Genomic DNA, 19,580 nt, shown 5'->3' on the forward strand with positions numbered 1-19,580 from the left:
CAAGTTTTGTTTCTCATTTAGTCTCCCTCCAAGGAGGACTTTCGAGGGGAAAAATTTAGAACTTCACAGCTTTTCCCAGGTCCCACAGCAGAAGTTATGGAAGCCCTGAGTCAAGTGTTTAGTTCATGAGGGCCATTCCTGCCCCAGCCAGCACCAGCAAGAGGAATTGGGGTTTCTGAATGCCCTGAACAGCTCCTGGCTGGGTGGTTTCAAACATGGCAGAAATGTTTTTGTCTTATGCAGGAGTTCCTCACTTTACATCCCTTCCATTGTCCTGAGGGATGACTTTCATAGATGTTTGCCAGATTCCCGTTTTCCCCTTGATTTAAATAAAGGCTTTTCCCCTTTATTAAATCAAGGGTTCCCTTTTTATATGAACTTTTTTGACCTCAATAACCCATTTCCACACAAAAGAAAATAGAAAGAAAAGCCAACAAGCCTTCCTAGATGACTCTACTATTTAATGCTCCTGCTGCTTCACAATTCCAATGGCCAATTCTTGTTTATAACCGTGGCCATGAAAAGTTATTTGCATTGGAACACAACACCTAAGGAACTCTGAGGAGAATTTATGGATGTAATTTTTCACTTAGCTGTAAAATTTGCAGAGCTGCCATCTGCAGACATAGTGCCCCTCAGGATACAAAGAAACTGCTGGGACTGTCTTGCAGATAATTCCCAGTCTCTTGGCATTGTGAGGAGCAGGTGTAGAGACAAAGATAAGTAGCACAGCCCCAGCTTTCCTCCAGTCCTGTCTCTGCTCGTGAGAAGGAGCAGATCAGCCCCTGCCCCTCCTCTTCCCTTCATGAGGATGTTAAAGTCCCCAGTGAGGCTTCTCCTCCAGACTCTGGAGGAGTCTTTAATACCTCAGGAGACTGCTGGAATGGCTCCTGAGGTATTAAAGAGTCTTTTTTCCCAGCCCCACAACCAAAGAAGAAGTTGGGATTCCTCAGCTCTGGTTTTCAAGGTTGTTTATTCTCTCTTATCTAATACATTCTTTTTCTGACCTTTGGAGATCTGTCCAGCAGGTCGGGTTGAGGCACACTGACTGCCCCATGGGCAGTGTTATCTTTTTATACTAAAAACTACGTGTACTTTATTTACAATAATTTTCCAATACCTATCACCTATGTTAGACAGTCTGTCTCTACTCTAAACCAATCCAAAAGTGTCACCATCACAGCAGAAGATGGAGGACAAGAAGAAGAAGAAGAACAGAACATGCCCAGATCCCTCCATCTTGCCTTTTGAACCCCCATTCTAAATACCCAAAATTCCACTTTTTCACCCTGTGCTAAATTCACTATCATTCTATTCAAACCCTTGTGGTTTGTAAATCTTCACACAAAGTTGGTAATTTTTTCCATGGGCTAAGATTGAAGGCACAGGTGTCTTTGACTCTGTGCCAGGGTCTCTGAGCCCCCTGCCAGGGTCTCAAGTCCTCCAGGGCAGTCAGAGGAATGTCCTTGGTTCCAACACTCCAGACCCTTCACCATCCTCGTGGCCTCCTCTGGACACTCTCCAAGAGCTCAATGCCTTTTTCCTGTTGTGATCCCATGTAAATTATTATGATCTTGGATAAAGTAAGTCATGACCCAAATCATGGCACAATGCTTTATGCAAGTTTGAATGGTATCCTGAAATGCCCTGAGAAGTGTCAGGGCAGAGTTGAAAATGGGAAGATGGATCCTGTGTATGAACAAAAATATCTTCATATTTTCTAACAGCAGGTGTGATCTGTTGCAAACTCTGTTCTTTTGTTTTTCAGGCACTTCACTGGACATGAGTGGGATGGCATCAGATCCCAACAATTCTTCCCAGGAAGAATACATCCCACACAATCTCCAAAAGGAAGACCCCTTTGCATCAAAGCTCTCTAGAGAAGCTGACATCATAGCTGGCTTTTATTTGACAATAATTGGTAATAGTTTTATATTTGGTCTTTGAAATATGACTGTGCTGCTGCATCCTTGCAGCTCTCAGAAAAGAGGCAGAAACTGCTGTTCATTAGATGTTAATTACACATTTTTTCATACTAGAAAGAAAAATCTAGGAGGGAGGAGGGATAATGTGTTAGAAATATGGTGTCAGCAGTTAATATCAACATATAATGCTGCTGCAGGTAGTCAAAAGTGACTAGCAGTAGATGTTTCAGCAAAAAGTGAAGAAATACTTATTGTTTTTAATAACTGATAGGTTACTACTCAGCAGTTTAATTTGTCCTTGGGCAGAATAGGGTTTCCCTCATTATGCCATGTGGGTTTTATGGCTTGTTTTCACAGCCTGAACACCCTCAGCTATGTTCATGTGACCCTTGCTCAGCTCCTGGCATCATCTGTCCTCTGTTACACATCACATTGAGCAATATTTTCTGCCTAGCACCCTCCCCATCCTTTTGTGTTGGAGTCCTTTACAAGGTTCAAAGTGACCTTGCAAGCAGAATAAATACAGTTATCTGTTGGTTAGTGCACACTCGTGATAGCTGATTTTAAAGTATTCATATACCAAGGAGTTATCATTCAGCTAGGAAAATGCTGGTTTCTATTTCTTCTAGGGATAAACTGGACATTATTCTTGATAATTTGCCTTCTTTACTTTGTGGAGGAGGGCAGAATTATGTCTTTTTGTATCCACATTTGCCTCAACACCTGAGGGAATGGCATGAAGCTGAGTAAGGGAGGTTTAGGTTGGATATCAGGGAAAGGTTCTTCACCCAAAGGGTGGTTGGGTGCTAGAACAGCTCCTCAGGGCAGTGGTCACAGCACCAAGCCTGACAGAACTCAAGAAATGTTTGGGCAAAGCTCTCAGGCACAGGGTGGGATTCTTGGAATTGTCCTCTGCAAGGTCAGGAGCTGGACTGTGATGATCCATGTGGGTCCTGTTCAACTTGGGCTATTCCATATTCTATTCTATTCTATTCTATTCTATTCTATTCTATTCTATTCTATTCTATTCTATTCTATTCTATTCCATTCTTCTTTGTATATTTTAAGTTCCTTTATGCTTTATGGTCTTACTTCATGCAGTTTCTCACAGTTCAACAGCAATTTTTTCACTAAAACTGATCTGAGGACAGAACTGTTCTACTAAAAACCTGGACTCCAGGTGTCAGATGCCTGAAGACAAGGCTGAACACAGGATGTACAGTGATTACTTGACATTTATTTCAGTTTTGATTCATTGTCTTGTTCAATGTGTTGTGCACAAAATACCAAGATCTGTCAGTCAGTCCTACCTTTGTGTTTCTCATTCACTGCTTTACAACCCCTCCTTCTACTCTGTCTTACTGCTTTTCTTCTGACTGATCTAATTAATGTAATGTTTTCCATAGTGGAGGTAGCAGAGTTTTTATTATTATTTTTCTTCTATTTATGTTTCTGTTTATTTCTCATTTCTCTTCTGCTTATGTCTTTATTGAAGAAAGAATTCAGAGCAGCAGAGGTGACAGGTGAAGCTGTATCTCGGTGCTGTTCTTGGTGTTCATGCACTGGTTTGTAGGTATTCTCACTTTTCACACATATATTTTTTTCTATTGCTCTGCAGACAAAAGTTTTCACTGAACTGTAGAAAACAACCCCCCTTTTGTGTTATTTTTCACTTGGTTAAGTAAACTTAGCTTTAATCCCAAGAAATATGTCTGATGGATGAATCTTCCTAATATACACTCTGTTGCCTTGTTATATTCACTGTATTTAGTGTAGATTTATCCTGTTCCAAAAATTACCCCTGTCAGGTGTGAAACATCTTGAAAAACACAGGCATAATCAAATTAAGGCAAGGAACAAGAATCAAAAAGTTCCAGTGAAAAGCCAAAAGCCAACCATAAAGGCTCAGAGCAATTTTCTGAGCAATGTGAGGAAACTGAAATTATAATTTTAAAAGGTCTCATAGTCATTTTGATGTTGGACTTGTGAACTCGTATCCAGTGGCCTGGGTCAGGGTAGCTCTGCTGTTCCTGTATGTTTCTGTACACATAATATCCCACATTTAGCTCTAAACTAACTTAATTTTTGAAGTGTGTGTTTTGAAATGCATTTTACTTGGTTAATTGCTTTGCCCTTGTGTGCATAACATGGTTCACTAGTGGCTTTATTAGAGCTAATTATGGTCTTCCCATATCCATAGAAATGCTGTATTTGCATATTCCTTGGATCTATAGAATACAGATATAAGGAAAAGAATTCTTCCCTGGAAGAATGGTTGAGCAGAGGAATGGGCAGCCCAGGGAATGGTGAAATCTTTAGCCCTGGAAATGTTCAGAAAATGAGTGGAGGTGTCACTTTGTGGTATGGTTTGGTGGGCATGGTGGTGTTCAGTCAAAAGTTGGACTTGATCATCTTGAAAGTCTTTTCCAACCTAAATGATTTTATGATTCCACGTCTGTGTTTTTTTATTATGACTTGTGATTCAGGCTAAACTTGTCACGGTTTTCCACTGAACTGCATTCCCTACTCCTTTGCAAGAAATTGTGGCCCCTCCTGAGGATGGCCTGTGGGGACATCCTGACAGCAGGGACAGGGAAGCAGGAGGTGGGAAGCCAGGACTGTTTTTGTGCATCTTTTTGCACTTGAGCAGTGTAAGGTGCAAGTGAGTTTAAAAAAGGAGAAGAAGCTGAATAGTGTGTGAACAAGGCTGGATCTTATCCTGCAGAGGTTTTAGGGTCAGACTGGGTGTACAGCTGAAGTATTCCAGTTTGAAATAGAAAAATAATTGGTTTTTTGTCTTTGAAGAAAATCAGGAGTCTTGAATAGTCTGAGAAATTCTATGTGAGTGCATGATCCTTTGTCCTGAGTAGTAATTTCCATGTGTAGCTTTCTAATTGTCAAGAAAAAAGAAAAATCAGACTATGCACATGGTTATGAGAATCCAATTCTTTTCTCTTTGTCACTTCTCCCACCAGCTTTTTCATCACTGCCTTGATTGATTCACTGTACAGTCAGTGAACAGGAGCTGGCTGCCAGCTCCTCTGAAACCCCTTGGCAAGTCACTATTGATTTACAAACTGGTGTGCACACTTCCTCTGTTATGAAACAGCTTAATTGAAAACAAAATCCTGAACCTTTTTTTTTTTTCTTTTTTAAATTTTATTTTCTCTAATGGTTTAGTGCCACTGTCAGGTTGGAGAAGTGGAAGTTTATTTCTCCAGCTGGCTGCTTGTAAACACTTTCCCCTCTCGCTGCGGGTTGTGTGTCTCAGCCTGGCTCTGTCTCTGCAGGTGTCACTTTTTTAGTTATCACATCCTTGGCTCTTGGTTTGTATATATGTAATGGTGCCATGTTGCCATGGACAGTTCTCCTGGAAAAGAGCCTATTTTTAATATCTGAGAAGTCTTTTTTCCCTGTTTCCAACCTACCAGAGCTGGGAGTCTGCTCCAGCAAGGGCTTCAGCTGACTGCTGGAAAGTCATTTCATAGCAGGAGAAATGGAGCATTAGATGCCTCACCTATGGAGATTATAGAATTTTGATCAAGGAGATAAAAAAAGGTTCAGATAAGCAATTTTCAGATGCAGGCATAGACAAAAGGCAACAAACGATCAATGGACCCCTTCCAGCCATGGGATTAGGAGGTTGGTGGGTTGGGCTCTGTGAAACATTGATATTAATAATGAGCAGTGGTTTCAGAGCAGCTTGGCAACTTCAGAGCTACTTGGCTGATAGAGATGTCTCTCTAGACTGCCAGTCAGTTGAAAAAGATTCAGGAAAATGTCAAATGCTTTCAAAAGGTATTTCAAACTAGATGCTGGCACTCTAGTTATCCTAAATATCACTGGAGAGAAAAATGGCATTAAGAGAGAAAAGGATTAAAATATATGAAAAATGCTCACAGCATTGAGATTCATTCACTCAGCTGTGAGGAAGAAAATGACTCATATGAATACCTCTATCTGCTTATAATTCATATTAAATTTGCAGAGCCATAAGAGTAGGTTGTTCTTAGAATTTGATTCACCCAGGGTAAATAAAATCTGATGAGAAAACCTAAGATCAATAATAAGCCAGCTTCTGTTCTTCTGTTTATTTTGTAAAATAATACAGAAAACAATGCTGTCAATATAAAAATAAAAAGTTTGCAATGTGTCGCATTTAATACAAAAAAATTCAAAATCAAAGTATTTTTCTCCTGAGTTTGGTAAACTTTTGGTTCCTCAATCACTCATATTTCTTGATAAGTAATTTGGTTTTAGCATCTGGGAACCATTTCTCTCTCTGCCTCATGGATGCTCCCAGGCTGGGTTTGTTGATTTTGTGGGGACAAGGCACCCTTGCAAGGGGATTGTGCCATTGATGGACCAGAGTAAATAACAAAATACCCATTTAAATACTGGATTATTTGTTACTGAATTGCCAAATTAATCACTAAATGATTAAATACCCATTTAATTACTGAACTTAATTTGCTGAGGTCTGGCCTGCCAGAAGACTCAGGTGAAAATGATGTGGTATTCAAAGGTACAACATTTGGAGAGGGCAGCAGTGCTGGGGGGCTGGAGGGTGCTGGGGCCCTCTGGAAACAGAGATTGCCCCAGCAGAGCCCCTTGTACAAGGCAGCACAAAGGGTGACTTCGATGCCTCATCAACAGAAGAAAGCTGTTGATGACTTTTGCCGTTGACTTTTGTTTGCTGATGACTTTTTTGTTCGTTGATGACTTTTTTGTTCATGACTTTTTTTGGAGCAGTGTGAGGAGTTGGCCTCAGCAGGTAGCCAAGCACTCAGGACAAGCCTCAGAGTGGGACAGGGAGGAAACAGGCAGAGAAAAATCAGTGGAGATGAAGACAGGTGGGGATAAAGACAGGAAGATGCATTCCCAGTTATGCAGTGGGCAAACAGGCTCCTTGAGGGGAATAAATTCAGAATCATGGAATCACAAAATGGTTTGGGTTGGATGGACCTTAAATATCATCTCATTCCAACTTTCATCACATGGTTCCAACCCCCAAGGCTTAATGTTTATTTACTGTTTTAGGCAGTGAGAAACAAAGGTGTCAAACCTAAAATACTTACGGCAATCACCCTTCCTCACCCTTTAAATCTAAAATACTTATGGAAAATGCCCTTCCTCACTCTTTCCTGGGCTGAACTTCTCTCCAACATTTCCCTCAGTGCTGTTGTAGGTCCCTTTTTTGAGGCAATGGCAGCACAGGAATTCTTTCCTCTTCATTCTTTTCTTCTGCACTTCCCTCCTTCTGACATGTCTCCCCTGATCTGGTGTGAGGCTCAGTGGGCCATGGTCCCTTTGGGATTTTCATCTTCTGGTTCCATGAGAAGGATGTTCTGTGCTGTCCTGTGTTTCCACAGCAAAACTCTCCCTCTGACCTTAAACTCTTTCAAACATGAATTAGTGAAGACACATTTTCTTTAAGGGAACTGGAAACCCTACGATTTTCTGTACTGGTGTGATTAATTCCATGGCAGATGCACACTTGCAGAGCTGTGAGTCATTGGGTGATGATATGGAGAAAAATATATCAGCCAATATGAGAAGGATACCATGCACTGAATTCCACCTGGAAGTTAAAATCAGATTAATCAGATTTATAATTTTTCTTTCTTATGATAGAAATAAATTTTAATGTAAGATTTAAGATTTGATATTAATATATTAACTGGAAATGTATCCCTTAACATCTGATTGGTGTATTTAATAAAGTTGAGATTGGTCAGATTCTGATTCCTGTGATTACAGAGAGCTGAATTTCATTCTTGTGGTTGTATAAACCTTTGAGAGAGAATTGTGCTGGTCAGGGCAGAGGGATTCTGGGGTTTCTGTTGTGAGCATTCAGTCTGTGTCTGGGCAGGCTCAGCTGGTGAAAGCAATGCCCTCCTGCAGAGGGGAAACAGCATTTGCTTTTGGGGAAATGTGTCTGCAGTCCAGGTCTCTGTGAGCTGCACAGTGACAATGGGGGGATCACGTTTCAGGGTGAAATGCCCAGCCATAGGGACCACAGGTTCAGGCTGAGAATGTCAGGGAATTTCACAAGGAAGATGGAGTATGGCTGGTTTTGAGGATGATTCTAATTTGAATGTTATTCTATTTTCCGTTATTACAGGGATCCTTTCAACTCTGGGAAATGGGTATGTTATTTTTATGTCCTCAAAGAGAAAAAAGAAGCTGAGACCTGCTGAGATAATGACTGTTAATTTAGCAGTGTGTGATCTGGGCATTTCAGGTAATTTCATGTTTTTGTTTTCCCTCGTTTTTACCATCTCACCATTCTGCCTGGCAGCAGCAAGAGACATTCCTCTGCAAGTCATGGGAGCATCAAATGCCTTTTGCTACAGATAATTCTGCTCTATTATTTGCATGTAAATAATAGGGGAGGATGAAAAACAACATTCCTGAACAACTTGATGGGAAGAAATGAAGAGTACAGAGGAAAAATTAGGGTTGATTTTATCAAACACGCAGAGCTCCTGTTCATCCCAGCACTGGGCAGGTCTCCAAAGGCAGCTGCCATGTGCACCCTGGCACAATAACCACAAAATAGCTCAGAATTACAGGTGCAGAAAATTATGGTTTTTTGCCATAGGGTGAATAGAATGGATCTAAATGCCTCAAAAATACAAGTTTAGCCAAATAATTGGAAAATGCCAGTGGCCATCAGCCCATCAAAGCTAATAGTTCTTTCTCTAGTGGCCATCCTCCTTTGTCTCTGGATCAAACATTTGTGTCAATCTCTAGAGTATGAGCCAACTGGGAGGATTTTTATTTCAATCCCACAGTCTGGATGTCCTGGCATTGGAGGAGGTCAGGATGTCCTGGCATTGGAGGAGGGAGCTTTGGAGAGGTTTATCTAGAGTTGCAGAGATGCTTGTTTTGGCTCTTGACATGAGACTGATTCAGCTGCTCACAGAGAAATGCCTGGATGTCCTTTAGAAAAGGATATTTTGGATGGCAGACAATCCAATGGGTATCAGGACTCAGCTGACCATGGGATCTTCCCAGTGCCATATAAATGGAATTATATTCCCATGCTTGCAGGGTCATCTGTCCCCTGTGTGTTGTATGAACTGAGACCTCTGCCCTCAGCTCCAGCACACCCTTTTCCTACCCTTGTCTCTGCCAGATGCTTTTGCCCTCATCTAAACTCCAAAAGTATCACTAAACAATATAAAATGATGTCTCCAAGCCTCCCCTGATGCTTTTTTTGAACTCTCACAGCACAAGACCAAAGATCTGCTCATCCCTGCAGATTCCAGTGGTTTTGGTCAGTAAACATGGATTTTGAAGGAAATATCAATTCAGTAGAAGAAAGATGTCAGTATAAATATCACTGCTACCACACAGAGAAATTCCAATCATTTCTTTGGCATTTCTGTCATTGACACACTGCTTCCATCTCTCAACCCTTAGAAGTTAAGGAAAAACCCCAGACTGGCTTTTTCCCCCTCTGTGATATTACCATTTTCTTTGTGTTTTAAGAATCTGTATTGTAAGATTCATTAGTCACTCCAATGAGAAGGAGTGTTTCAAGAGAATTCCCACAGCTTTATATTCTGAATGTTGCCCAGTGAATGTGTGTTTGCCCCATCCCTGGAAGTGTCCAAGGCCAGGTTGGATGGGGCTTGGAGCAACCTGGGAAAATGGAAGGTGTCCCTGCCCATGGCAGGGGTTGGAATGAGATGGTCTTCCAAGATCTCTTCCAACCCAAAATACCCTGTGATTCTATGATTAGATGCATTTTAACAGGTATCTCCTAACCATAAACTGTGTCCCAACCACTCAAACTACAGCTTGTTTGGGACCCCCCTTAGTGTGAGGGCTGGAGGTGTCTCTGTTATGGCCTGTCACCAGTGCACCACTTGGTCACCTTGCTTTCTTCCATGGGGATCTCATCTCAATCTATCTGGGGTTTACATTTTGGAATTAAAAATAGTGATTCCCAGAGCCATGCTTGGTTTTCTCCGTTCTCTATTTTTTTTTTTTAATTTATTTATTTATTAATGGAAGGTGCTAAGTTGAGAAATGTGACGGGTTCTGTCTGCTGGACAAACTGAAGATGGAATTTTTTTCCACGAAATCTTCGTATTTCACAACTTTTTGAAGAGTTCTGCTTCCTGCAGATTTCCACAGGGTGGCACCAGCCCCTTGTTCAAAGCTGCATCAGACTGATTTTGCACTGGCACCGTGCTCGGGGCTGCTGAAGAGAAATTTGATTTGGTGCAAAGAAATGTGTCAGCCTTTAAAGCTGTCAGTCACTTATACGCCTAAAGTTGCTGACTTGATTGTTAACCCATAACCCAGACCTTGCCATATTTAATGTTTTTCCTGAAACCTTAATCACTGAGATCAGCTTTTGCTTGAAAAACTGAAAGTGCATTTATTCTGCTTGGAGGAAAGAACATCATGCATTGAACTGAGCACATCCTGCAGGTCCAGGCAGAACTTTCCTTACAGGCTTAGGCTAATCCAAAAATACCTTTTGTAAAAATGCATCTGATTTTGAAGGGTTTTCAATCCTGATGGTTTTGGCATAGAAGATGGAGCAAAGGTACTTTTCTGCAAGATTTGGTTTTGGAAGAAATGTGTTAATTTTCTGTTAAGAATGAAAAGAGAATGCATGGTTTTACATCAGTTCAATGTGAAATGGAATGTTTCTAGGAAAAAGATCAACAAAATAGAGATTTTTGTCTTGGTTTCTATGAATAGGTTACCTTGTGGGAAATACAGTTTGCAAGATCATTTTTGCCATCTCCATAAACCAATTCTTTGAGCTTCTATGACATTACAGACTCTGGTTCAGCCAGGGAAACCAGCCCATGAAAGCTGAGGTGTTTTCAAATCCTTGAGGTGGTCTGGCTGCTCCTATGCAGGAAGGAATGCAGTCACAGGGATGTGGATTCAATATTTAATGTTGTTTGAATATTGCAGTTGGAATGTTCAGGCCTGGGAGCATTTAAGATCAGGCTGGTATATAAAACCAAAGTGTTTGAAAACAGATTTCCCTAGATTATAAATTTTTGAGTTTTCTGTTCCATTAAAGTTGATTTATTTTCTTTGCCTAATTAAGACCAAGAAAAAGGTAATAATTGGGACAAAAAAAGGGAGATTTCCAACTATATAATTAAAATTTTCAAACTTTCTCTTTGTCACGATGCTTACAAAGAATATGAAAAATTTAAACTTGCTTTAAGGTGAGAATGGAATATCATTTGACCAAACTTCACTTCTTCCACAATGCAGCACTCACCTTTTACCTGTGGAAGAATGAGATGAAGTGCCACTAAGAGAAAGCCTCAAAAATAGTTACTAATTTTCCATCTCTTTGGGGAAGCTCAGAATGTTTTGATATCTGTGTGCTGTGGCTTGCTGGGAGGCTTTGAAGTAATGTGTGGTGTGCAGAGGAGCTGAAACCACTTCTGCAGCTCAAGTGTCCATGTCTTTCCTTCCCACCTAACACTTCACCTCTCTGTGTATCCTACTGCTGGGCCTTGACAGGTTTGAAAAAGTCCCTTTTGAAGGCAAATTTCTTAACCTTGTGCTTGAAGACACCCAATTGGCTACAGGGGTGTAGACTAAGTAGATCTGTGCTTGTTTCAAGCTCTGACTCAAACCTATCCTGTTTAGGTATTGGCCTGTGGACCTAACACATACTCTGAAGGTTTCATAATGAGAAGAGCCTGCCCATGATTGGTTCCAGAGTGTTGGTTTACCTCTGGTTCCTGTGGTTTATAGAAAAGCAAAAGCACCTCTTTCCAGCCCTTCTGCAGGCTTGGCTCTCATCCTACCTCATCCCTGGTGCCATGGGATCCAGCAACAGCTGTCTGAGGCTCAGTCCTGTGCATGGAGTGCTCACAAGCCATGGAATCACAGAATGCTTTGGGTTGGAAGGGACCTTAAAGACCATCTCATTCCAACCCCTGCCATGGGCAGGGACACCTTCCAGTGCACCAGGTTGCCTCATCCCACCTGGCCTTGAACTTCCAGAGATGGAACATACACAGCTTCTCTGGGCAACCCATGACAGTGACTCACCACCCTCACAGTAAAGATTTTCTTCCTAATATCCCACCTAAATTTACTCTCCAGCCTAAAGTCATCACCTACTCTACCTGAAGCCCTTTCTCCATATTGCAGAGCACTTTTATGGGTGTTAGTTTTTGCAAGGGAGAGGGTTTGCCTTTCTGATAAAAGGAAATTTTCTCAGGGATGTGGTTTATCAGTGGGCTGACATTCTCTCCTCCTTTTGAAGTTGTAGGCAAACCCTTCAGCATCATCTCCTTCTTTTCCCACCGCTGGATGTTTGGGTGGATGGGCTGCCGCTGGTATGGGTGGGCTGGTTTCTTCTTTGGCTGTGGGAGCCTCATCACCATGACAGCTGTCAGCCTGGACAGGTACCTGAAAATCTGCCACTTGTCCTATGGTAAGACAAATATGTATCTCTATGTGGATGTCTGTATTATCTGTGACTGTGGAAAAGCTGTATTAAGTGCCATAGTTTACTACACTGAAATAATAATTAGGTTATTCATAATACTTTTCTTAAATATAGAGGGGAGTACACAGAGGAGAGAAACATATTTGCATGATCCAAGAAATCCCAGTTAAATTCATTTTGCTGGACATAACACCCTCACTGTTGTCCTTCTGCTGTCTGCTTAAGCCATGAGTTTTTGTAATCCCTTATAGATAAATCACTTTATGTCTATCAAGGCCTATCTGCATTAACAGATGCAAGTAATGTGCATATTGCAGGGTCTTATGGACCAAAACATAAAAATATTCCTTATTAAATACCTAAATTCCTCTGTGGTGTGTGGCAAGCTATTTAATGCACCTAAGAGATTTGGAAAGGCAATAAGTCATAATGTGAAATAGTCTCTCAAATATGAAAATGGAACCTGAGAGGATGAAATTAATTTAGCAGTGTAAGGTGTTACTACCATATCCATCAGTATCTTGTACCTCTGGAATATGATGTATTATATGCTTAATTCTTTCCAGATAAATGATATTGTCACAGTATAGACAAGATGTTCCTCTTGCATTGTAAGGGACTAAATTCACATCCAAATACAGGGAATGCTCAAGGTGACTTTGCAGGTAATAAACACCTTGCCCATGTGACTTGAGGGACACCACAGATTTCTTTATGATGACATGAAATATCGATCATGTTAAGCTGTAAGGAAGGTTGGCAGATAGGAAGTGTAAATAAGCCAGTCTGTGCAAGCAGATAAAAGCTGTGGTACTGTGCTAAGATGTGCTATCACAGACCCCTGTGTGTCCATACTTTTACCCTAAGTGGGAGTTCAGGGGGGTCTCCTTAGCTGGGTGTTAGATACACCAATAATATTAAGCAGGATTTCAGTTTTTTCTATTGAAGGATTTCTATTTTTTCTATTATCAAAATAATTCAGTGGCAACCCAAATCACAGACAATTTTTCACGGACTTGGAGAGCTGAAGTGAATATTTCATGGCTGGCTGCATTTGTGCCACCAGCTGTGGTCAACTTAGCTCATGGGAGAGAAAACTCTTCAAAAGCCCTATTCTCAAGGGCTCTGATCACAGTGGTCTATACAAAATGATGGAGAGCAATAAACAAACATGTTTATCATGCTCAGTCTAGGTGGTTTAAAAAATGTTTCTCTTTTAATAGTTATGCTATTGTTGCTTTGTTTTTCTACTCCTGAACACAACAAAGCATCTTTCTGTCTCTCAGCCATCATATATGAATACATCATTTGTCAGGCAATGTTCATTTTCCTTCCAGTGATCCTGACATGTAAAATCAGCTGGAAAGAGACACATCCAAATTAAAGGTGTTTCTTTGCTTTGGTTTTATTTTAAATCACTCTGAAACCCTGAAGAAATCTCCTTAATATTAGTGTGAAGTGAGTGAAAAATCTCCTGTGAGTCAGAAACTACAAACGAGTTGGGGGTTCCAAGATGGAAGGAGATGTTATGTTGTATGTTATGTTACACCGTATTGCAAGTTTCTGCAAAAATGAAAGATTTAAATTTGTTAGTCCTATCTGAGTCCTACATGTTGAACAGGTAGATGGTGATGAAAACTGTGCAAACTGAAACTTTTTCTAGATGAATTAGAGCTGTATGCAAGATGAGCAGAGAGACAAGGTTCTGATCTCCAGGAATTCTATTTGCATTTAAAAAGGCAAGGACACATGAAAACACATATTACAGATACTTCTGACAGGATACACATGGTGATTTTCTGTACTGGAAAAGAATGAGAAAGTAAAATGAAATCTTAGATATCTTATTTCCACTGTAAAGCCTTGCTTTTCAGTCACAGAGTTTGAGCTTTAGTCAGGTAACATAGGAGACAAAGAACAGGAAAAAACCTAAGTTACATTAAAGAATTGAAATTACTGGACAAGATTTCCCTGACTGTTACTGAGCTGGTTGTTTGGATTTCTTTAGTTTGGACTCTTCTCAGTTGTAATCCATCACAAATTAAAGCAAAGGTCTGAAATAAGGGTGGGTGGAGCCTTCCATATGAGTGTGCCTTTGTCTTCATGAGGCACAAAGTGAGCTCAAGGTCACTATGGACCTGGAAAGAGCCAAGATGAACATGACAGAGTTGTTGTCAAACAATCAAAAAACCTCATATTTCACAGAGTCATAGAATGGTTTGTGTTGGAAGGGACTTCAAAGGCCGTCCAGTTCCAAAGGCCCCACAGGGACATCTCCCAGGAGAGCAGATTGCTCACAGCCTCATCCAGCCTGGCCTTGAACCCTTCCACATGACACAAAAAATCCCATGGTGCCAAACACATCTGGACATGAACTTGTAACTCTTCAATTTTCCTCCAGGTACCTGGCTTAAGAGACACCATGCATTTATCTGCCTGGCAATAATCTGGGCCTATGCTACGTTCTGGGCTACAGTGCCTTTTGCTGGGGTGGGGAACTACGCCCCCGAGCCCTTTGGGACCTCCTGCACTCTGGACTGGTGGCTGGCACAGGCTTCAGTGGCTGGACAGGTTTTTGTTCTGAGCATCCTTTTCTTCTGCCTCCTGTTCCCAACTGCAGTGATTGTGTTTTCCTACGTCAAAATAATTTTAAAAGTCAAATCATCCACCAAAGAAGTTGCTCACTACGATACCAGGATTCAGAACAGCCACATACTTGAAATGAAGCTGACCAAGGTAGGTAGGAACATTTTCCTCAGTTTGCTGTGTTGGGTCATAGAAGCAGATTTGGAGACGAAACCACAATGCTCTGAAGGTGTTTTTTTGTAGCTTTCTCCTCTGTTACTGTCAAGATGAGGAAAAAACTTGTGGGAACATAATTCAGTGATTAGGGCACTTGAGTCCCTGAGACCATGACCTACTCTGAAGCTCTGCCACAGCTTTCCCCTATGCCCTTGAAAGTCATATAATCTCCCTGTGGCCCTGCTCCCCACCATAAAACATCCTTTGCTTTCAGAAACTGTTGTAAACAGTAATTTAAGGTGACTGATGTGCATTATAGGAACTATAACAGAAAACAGATAGAGAGCAGATTATTGTAGCAGGGAAATAAAACTTTCAGACAGTTTACTTTCCTCTGTTAATGAAGATATAAACCAAAATTGGTCCTGTGACACTGCAATTGTTTTTATGCAAATAATTTATCAGTTAGACTCAGCCATGAATTGCTGATAAAAATGCACAGAATTACTAAAATTAATTTTCCATCTCAGACCATATCCTGTTTTCCCTTTCTGATTGAATCTATTTTCTGTTTGGCAGTGGTGACAGCCATGATACTTACTGGTTATTGTGCCAGGAAATCTCTCAAAATAAAGGCTTGTATTGAAGAAAATCAGATTCCTTAGCTGTAAAATATTCACCAGCCTCTGTAAGACATGCCAAGAGCGAGACAAGCAGCAAGTTTTGCTTGGCTGATCAAATTTTATTACATTTTTTCTGAGTTGAACTGAGAATTACATAACATGTAGCAATAAGGAACATTATGTCTAAACATATCTGAAAATCTCAGCTACGTACCTGCCCAGCCAGTGCTGCCAGTACAACTGGTACAACTTCACTTGCCTTTCAAAAGAATGCTTAAAATTGTTATGTTTTTTGGTGGTTATTCAGCAAATTTCCTTTGAAGAGCAATGGAAACTTTTGATTTGAGGCTGCAGGTTTGGGGTTTTTTTTTTTGCATATTGGAAGGATCATGTAAAAATTCAATGTTATCTGAATTGCAACACCAGTAATTTTCCCTCCTGTCTTGGATCTACACTGGAGAACATATTGTTGGGGTAAATATAAATATGGAAAATTCATTTCCCTTATAAGCCATTTGACTCCAGAGCACAATTCATAACAAACAGGCTGTGTTTGAGATCCTTGGCTCACCTGCACTGTTCCTTCAGTGACGGACAACAAAAAGAACAGGCTACAGGAAAGGCTATGCAATGTCCAAACCCCTTGTGCCTTCTGGTGATTTTTTTTTTTTAATATTCTAATCCTGCTAATCGCCTTATTCCAAATGAGTGCTGATGTGCTGCTGCCAGTGTGGGTGCAGCACTAATCTGTCAATGGCAGCAGTATAAAGGCAGATGTTTTTCAGGATGTATGATGGCATGGCATCATTTGAAGTGATATCAGGCTGTGACCGAGTGCAGACAGGCTGGTTCAGGTAAAGTATACAAATCACAGATTTTGGCCCCAAACAGTTTTTCTTTGGTATTTATACTAAACTTTCTTATGGTAACATTTTGTTACATTATAAGGAGGTCACTTACTAATTTGCCATTTATCAGAACTAAAGTATTTAACAAAAATTTGTGTTTTAAAATACTTACATATTCTAATGGAGTGAAAATCCATGATTTGGGTTAGGAGGAATAAATCTAGACATTTTACTAGCCTTCTCACTCTCAGATAAATTCCCAATTTTCAAAAGATCTTTTTTCAAGAACCTTCGCGCTCTGCTAATCTCCTAAAAAGGAGATTCTGTGTTTTGAAAAGAATCCCCTCTTTAAATAATTTGAATTCAATACCAAACTATTATTATTTTCTGAAATCTTATTTGGTTTCCTCATATTTAGCTAGACTTTACTGCATTTTTAAATATCTGATAGCAGACTCATTAACTGCTCTGTGTCAGGCAAAAGAAACACAGGCACGAGATAAAGAGGCAGATTTTGTTTGTATTGTAAATTTATTTGAAAAAGCAAGTTATCAATTTTCGTTTCCATTGAGTGGAATGTAACTCCCTTGCACTCTGCCTAGCTCTGTGCTGCTCTGCCAGTGTCTGACTGTTCTGGATAAACCCTGCTGTCTCTTTTCTGCTCTCACAAGGTGGCAATGTTGATCTGCGCAGGGTTCCTCATTGCCTGGATCCCTTACGCCGTGGTCTCCGTCTGGTCGGCCTTTGGACGGCCAGACTCGGTCCCCATCCAGTTCTCAGTGATCCCAACACTGCTGGCAAAGTCAGCAGCCATGTACAACCCCATCATTTACCAGGTCATTGATTGCAAGTTTGCCTGCTGCCGGCCGGGAGGGCTGAAGGCCAAGAGCTCTTTGAAGAAATCAAGGTAATTTCTTCTTTGGTGAGTGGGATAGCTTTGAGAACACCACGTTCCAAAAAGTATCAAAATAAGATCCTACAAGAATCACAGTTCATTGAATCTTACTTCTTGTGTTTGATCATGACCATTTTGATTTGGGATTTTTCTTGCCATGAGAATTTGTAAAGTGACTGTAGGTGTATAAGGAGAAGAAAGAAGATAGTCCTTACTTTTAGATCCAGCTGCAACTCCATTGATATAGTTTGGAAAAAAAGTCCTGTTGGTTTAATGGGTTTTGGATCAACCCTCTCTTCCTAATCCTTTTCTTTCACATCATCATATGAGTTTCCTCCAGAAGGTGTTAATGACCTCTATTGCCAATGAAGCAAATGGAAGAGAATTGTGTTAATTCCTTCCACAATTAACCTGTTAATACCATACATTTCAGCCACAGAATCAATAGGGAGAGACAGTAGTTCTTCAGTGACCCTCCAGATACCATTCATACCAAAAAACCCACCACAAACCAGACAAATCAAAGTGTACTTATCTCATAAGAAAGTCTCAATTTTTTTAACTTACAACCCCCAGGCAAAGTTTGTGCTGCACACCTGTGGAATTCCTGAAAACACTAATTATGCACTTAGGGAAAAGTATAGTTCTGTATTATGCCAGACAAGTGCCTTACTTTTGTGGTTGAACAAGGAGATAACAATGGATGTTAATCTGACAGTGTAGACTATCACAAACATCATAGCACACATAAGTGACTGTGAAACAATAGAATTCCAGTAATTTACTCCAATGGTCTAAAACATATGTGCCTTGATAGAAACATGAAGGACAATTTTACCATTCATATTATTCCCCAACAATTCCAGCATTTTTGGTGCGTTGTGCAGTGAGCTCAGTCAGTCTTGAACTTCCACAGCTTCTTGTAGCAGATCATTCCATAATCTTGCACTGAGATTTATTTCATCTGCAGAACATACAGAGTTTATATATGTTGTAAATGTCTGAGGTGTTGAATTTATAGTTTGCCAAAATCCCTTCTGCAATGTTAGTCAAATGGGACGCATATTCAAAGAGCCTTCTGTGGATTTTTGGTAGCAGGATTTGTGTTTAATATCTGAAGGTCTTACCCAATCTCTCAAGCTGAATGCAAGCTGGCTTCTTTGCAGTGAAAAAATGATCTGGAGGAATCAGTTCCCAGAAGTAAGAACTCAATTTCCACCTCGGTGTGACAAAATGACCATTGTACCCTCTCTGCCCACAGGACTTACACAATATCTGCACACAGGGACTCCACAGCCATGAATGAAACCCAGCTGGAAGCTTGAGGGCTCATCTCACCTACAGCAAATGAAAACCTGGTGACAAACAACCCTACTGGCTCAAGTTCCTCTTTCTGTAAATGAATTAAAACATGGTGACAGGTTTATTTTACTCCCTATTCCTATGTACAATGTACAGTTCTTTTCATCCTGACCAAAATAGTGCATTAGAGTTGGGCAAATATTCTAAGTACTGAAAGGAAGAAGAAACAGAGAAAATTTGTGTTTATTAAAAATTTTCCTTCACTTGAGATGCTTTAAAATGCCCTTTTTTGTTCTTAGCACTAACAGAAGTGATAGTCTGGGCAATATTTTCCCTGAGGGGAAGGAAAGTATTCATAAAGACCAGTTTCAGTTTACCAAAGCTAATCTCCCTCAATTCCTGCTGCAGTCACTGGAGACCTGGAGCATGAGAGAAAGGATTCCTTAGAGGAAAAATCTGACTCAGAGCTTCATTTCTCAGGGCTCTGAATTACACAGTGGGGAAACATTAGCTGACTGGATTTCCCTGGTGAGCATCTTCCCAAATCATGAGGCTACAAGCTGTGTTAAACCCACTTTGACTTCAGTCCTTCAGTATTCAGAAATATTTTGATTCTAGTTGTGGCAAAGTCAGAGGTGCCACATTCATACATAGGATCGCTTGATGAGAAACAGAATAACAAATCCTTACTCAATTGTAAACGAGAGGAGAAAGGTGTCTTGCTCAAATTGTAGATTCATTTAGGAGTTATGAATAACTTTGTAATAAAAAAGCAGAACTGAAATGAAGTCA

General features: G+C 40.5%; 1 protein-coding gene across 1 annotated transcript; it reads left to right on the top strand.

Annotated features, from left to right (window-relative positions):
- Positions 1–1,610: 1,610 nt before the first annotated feature.
- Positions 1,611–19,129, top strand: OPN5 (opsin 5). Its single transcript, XM_071430273.1, is given in 7 exon segments — positions 1,611–1,753; positions 1,755–1,921; positions 8,050–8,169; positions 12,193–12,363; positions 14,780–15,114; positions 17,263–17,498; positions 18,748–19,129. Coding segments are annotated over 7 exon segments (1,236 nt in total). The 3' UTR covers positions 18,812–19,129.
- Positions 19,130–19,580: the final 451 nt, after the last annotated feature.

This window comes from Agelaius tricolor, unplaced genomic scaffold (genome assembly GCF_023055355.1).
Source record: "Agelaius tricolor isolate 1412-34295 unplaced genomic scaffold, bAgeTri1.0.p SCAF_1, whole genome shotgun sequence".
Lineage (NCBI taxonomy): Eukaryota > Metazoa > Chordata > Aves > Passeriformes > Icteridae > Agelaius > Agelaius tricolor.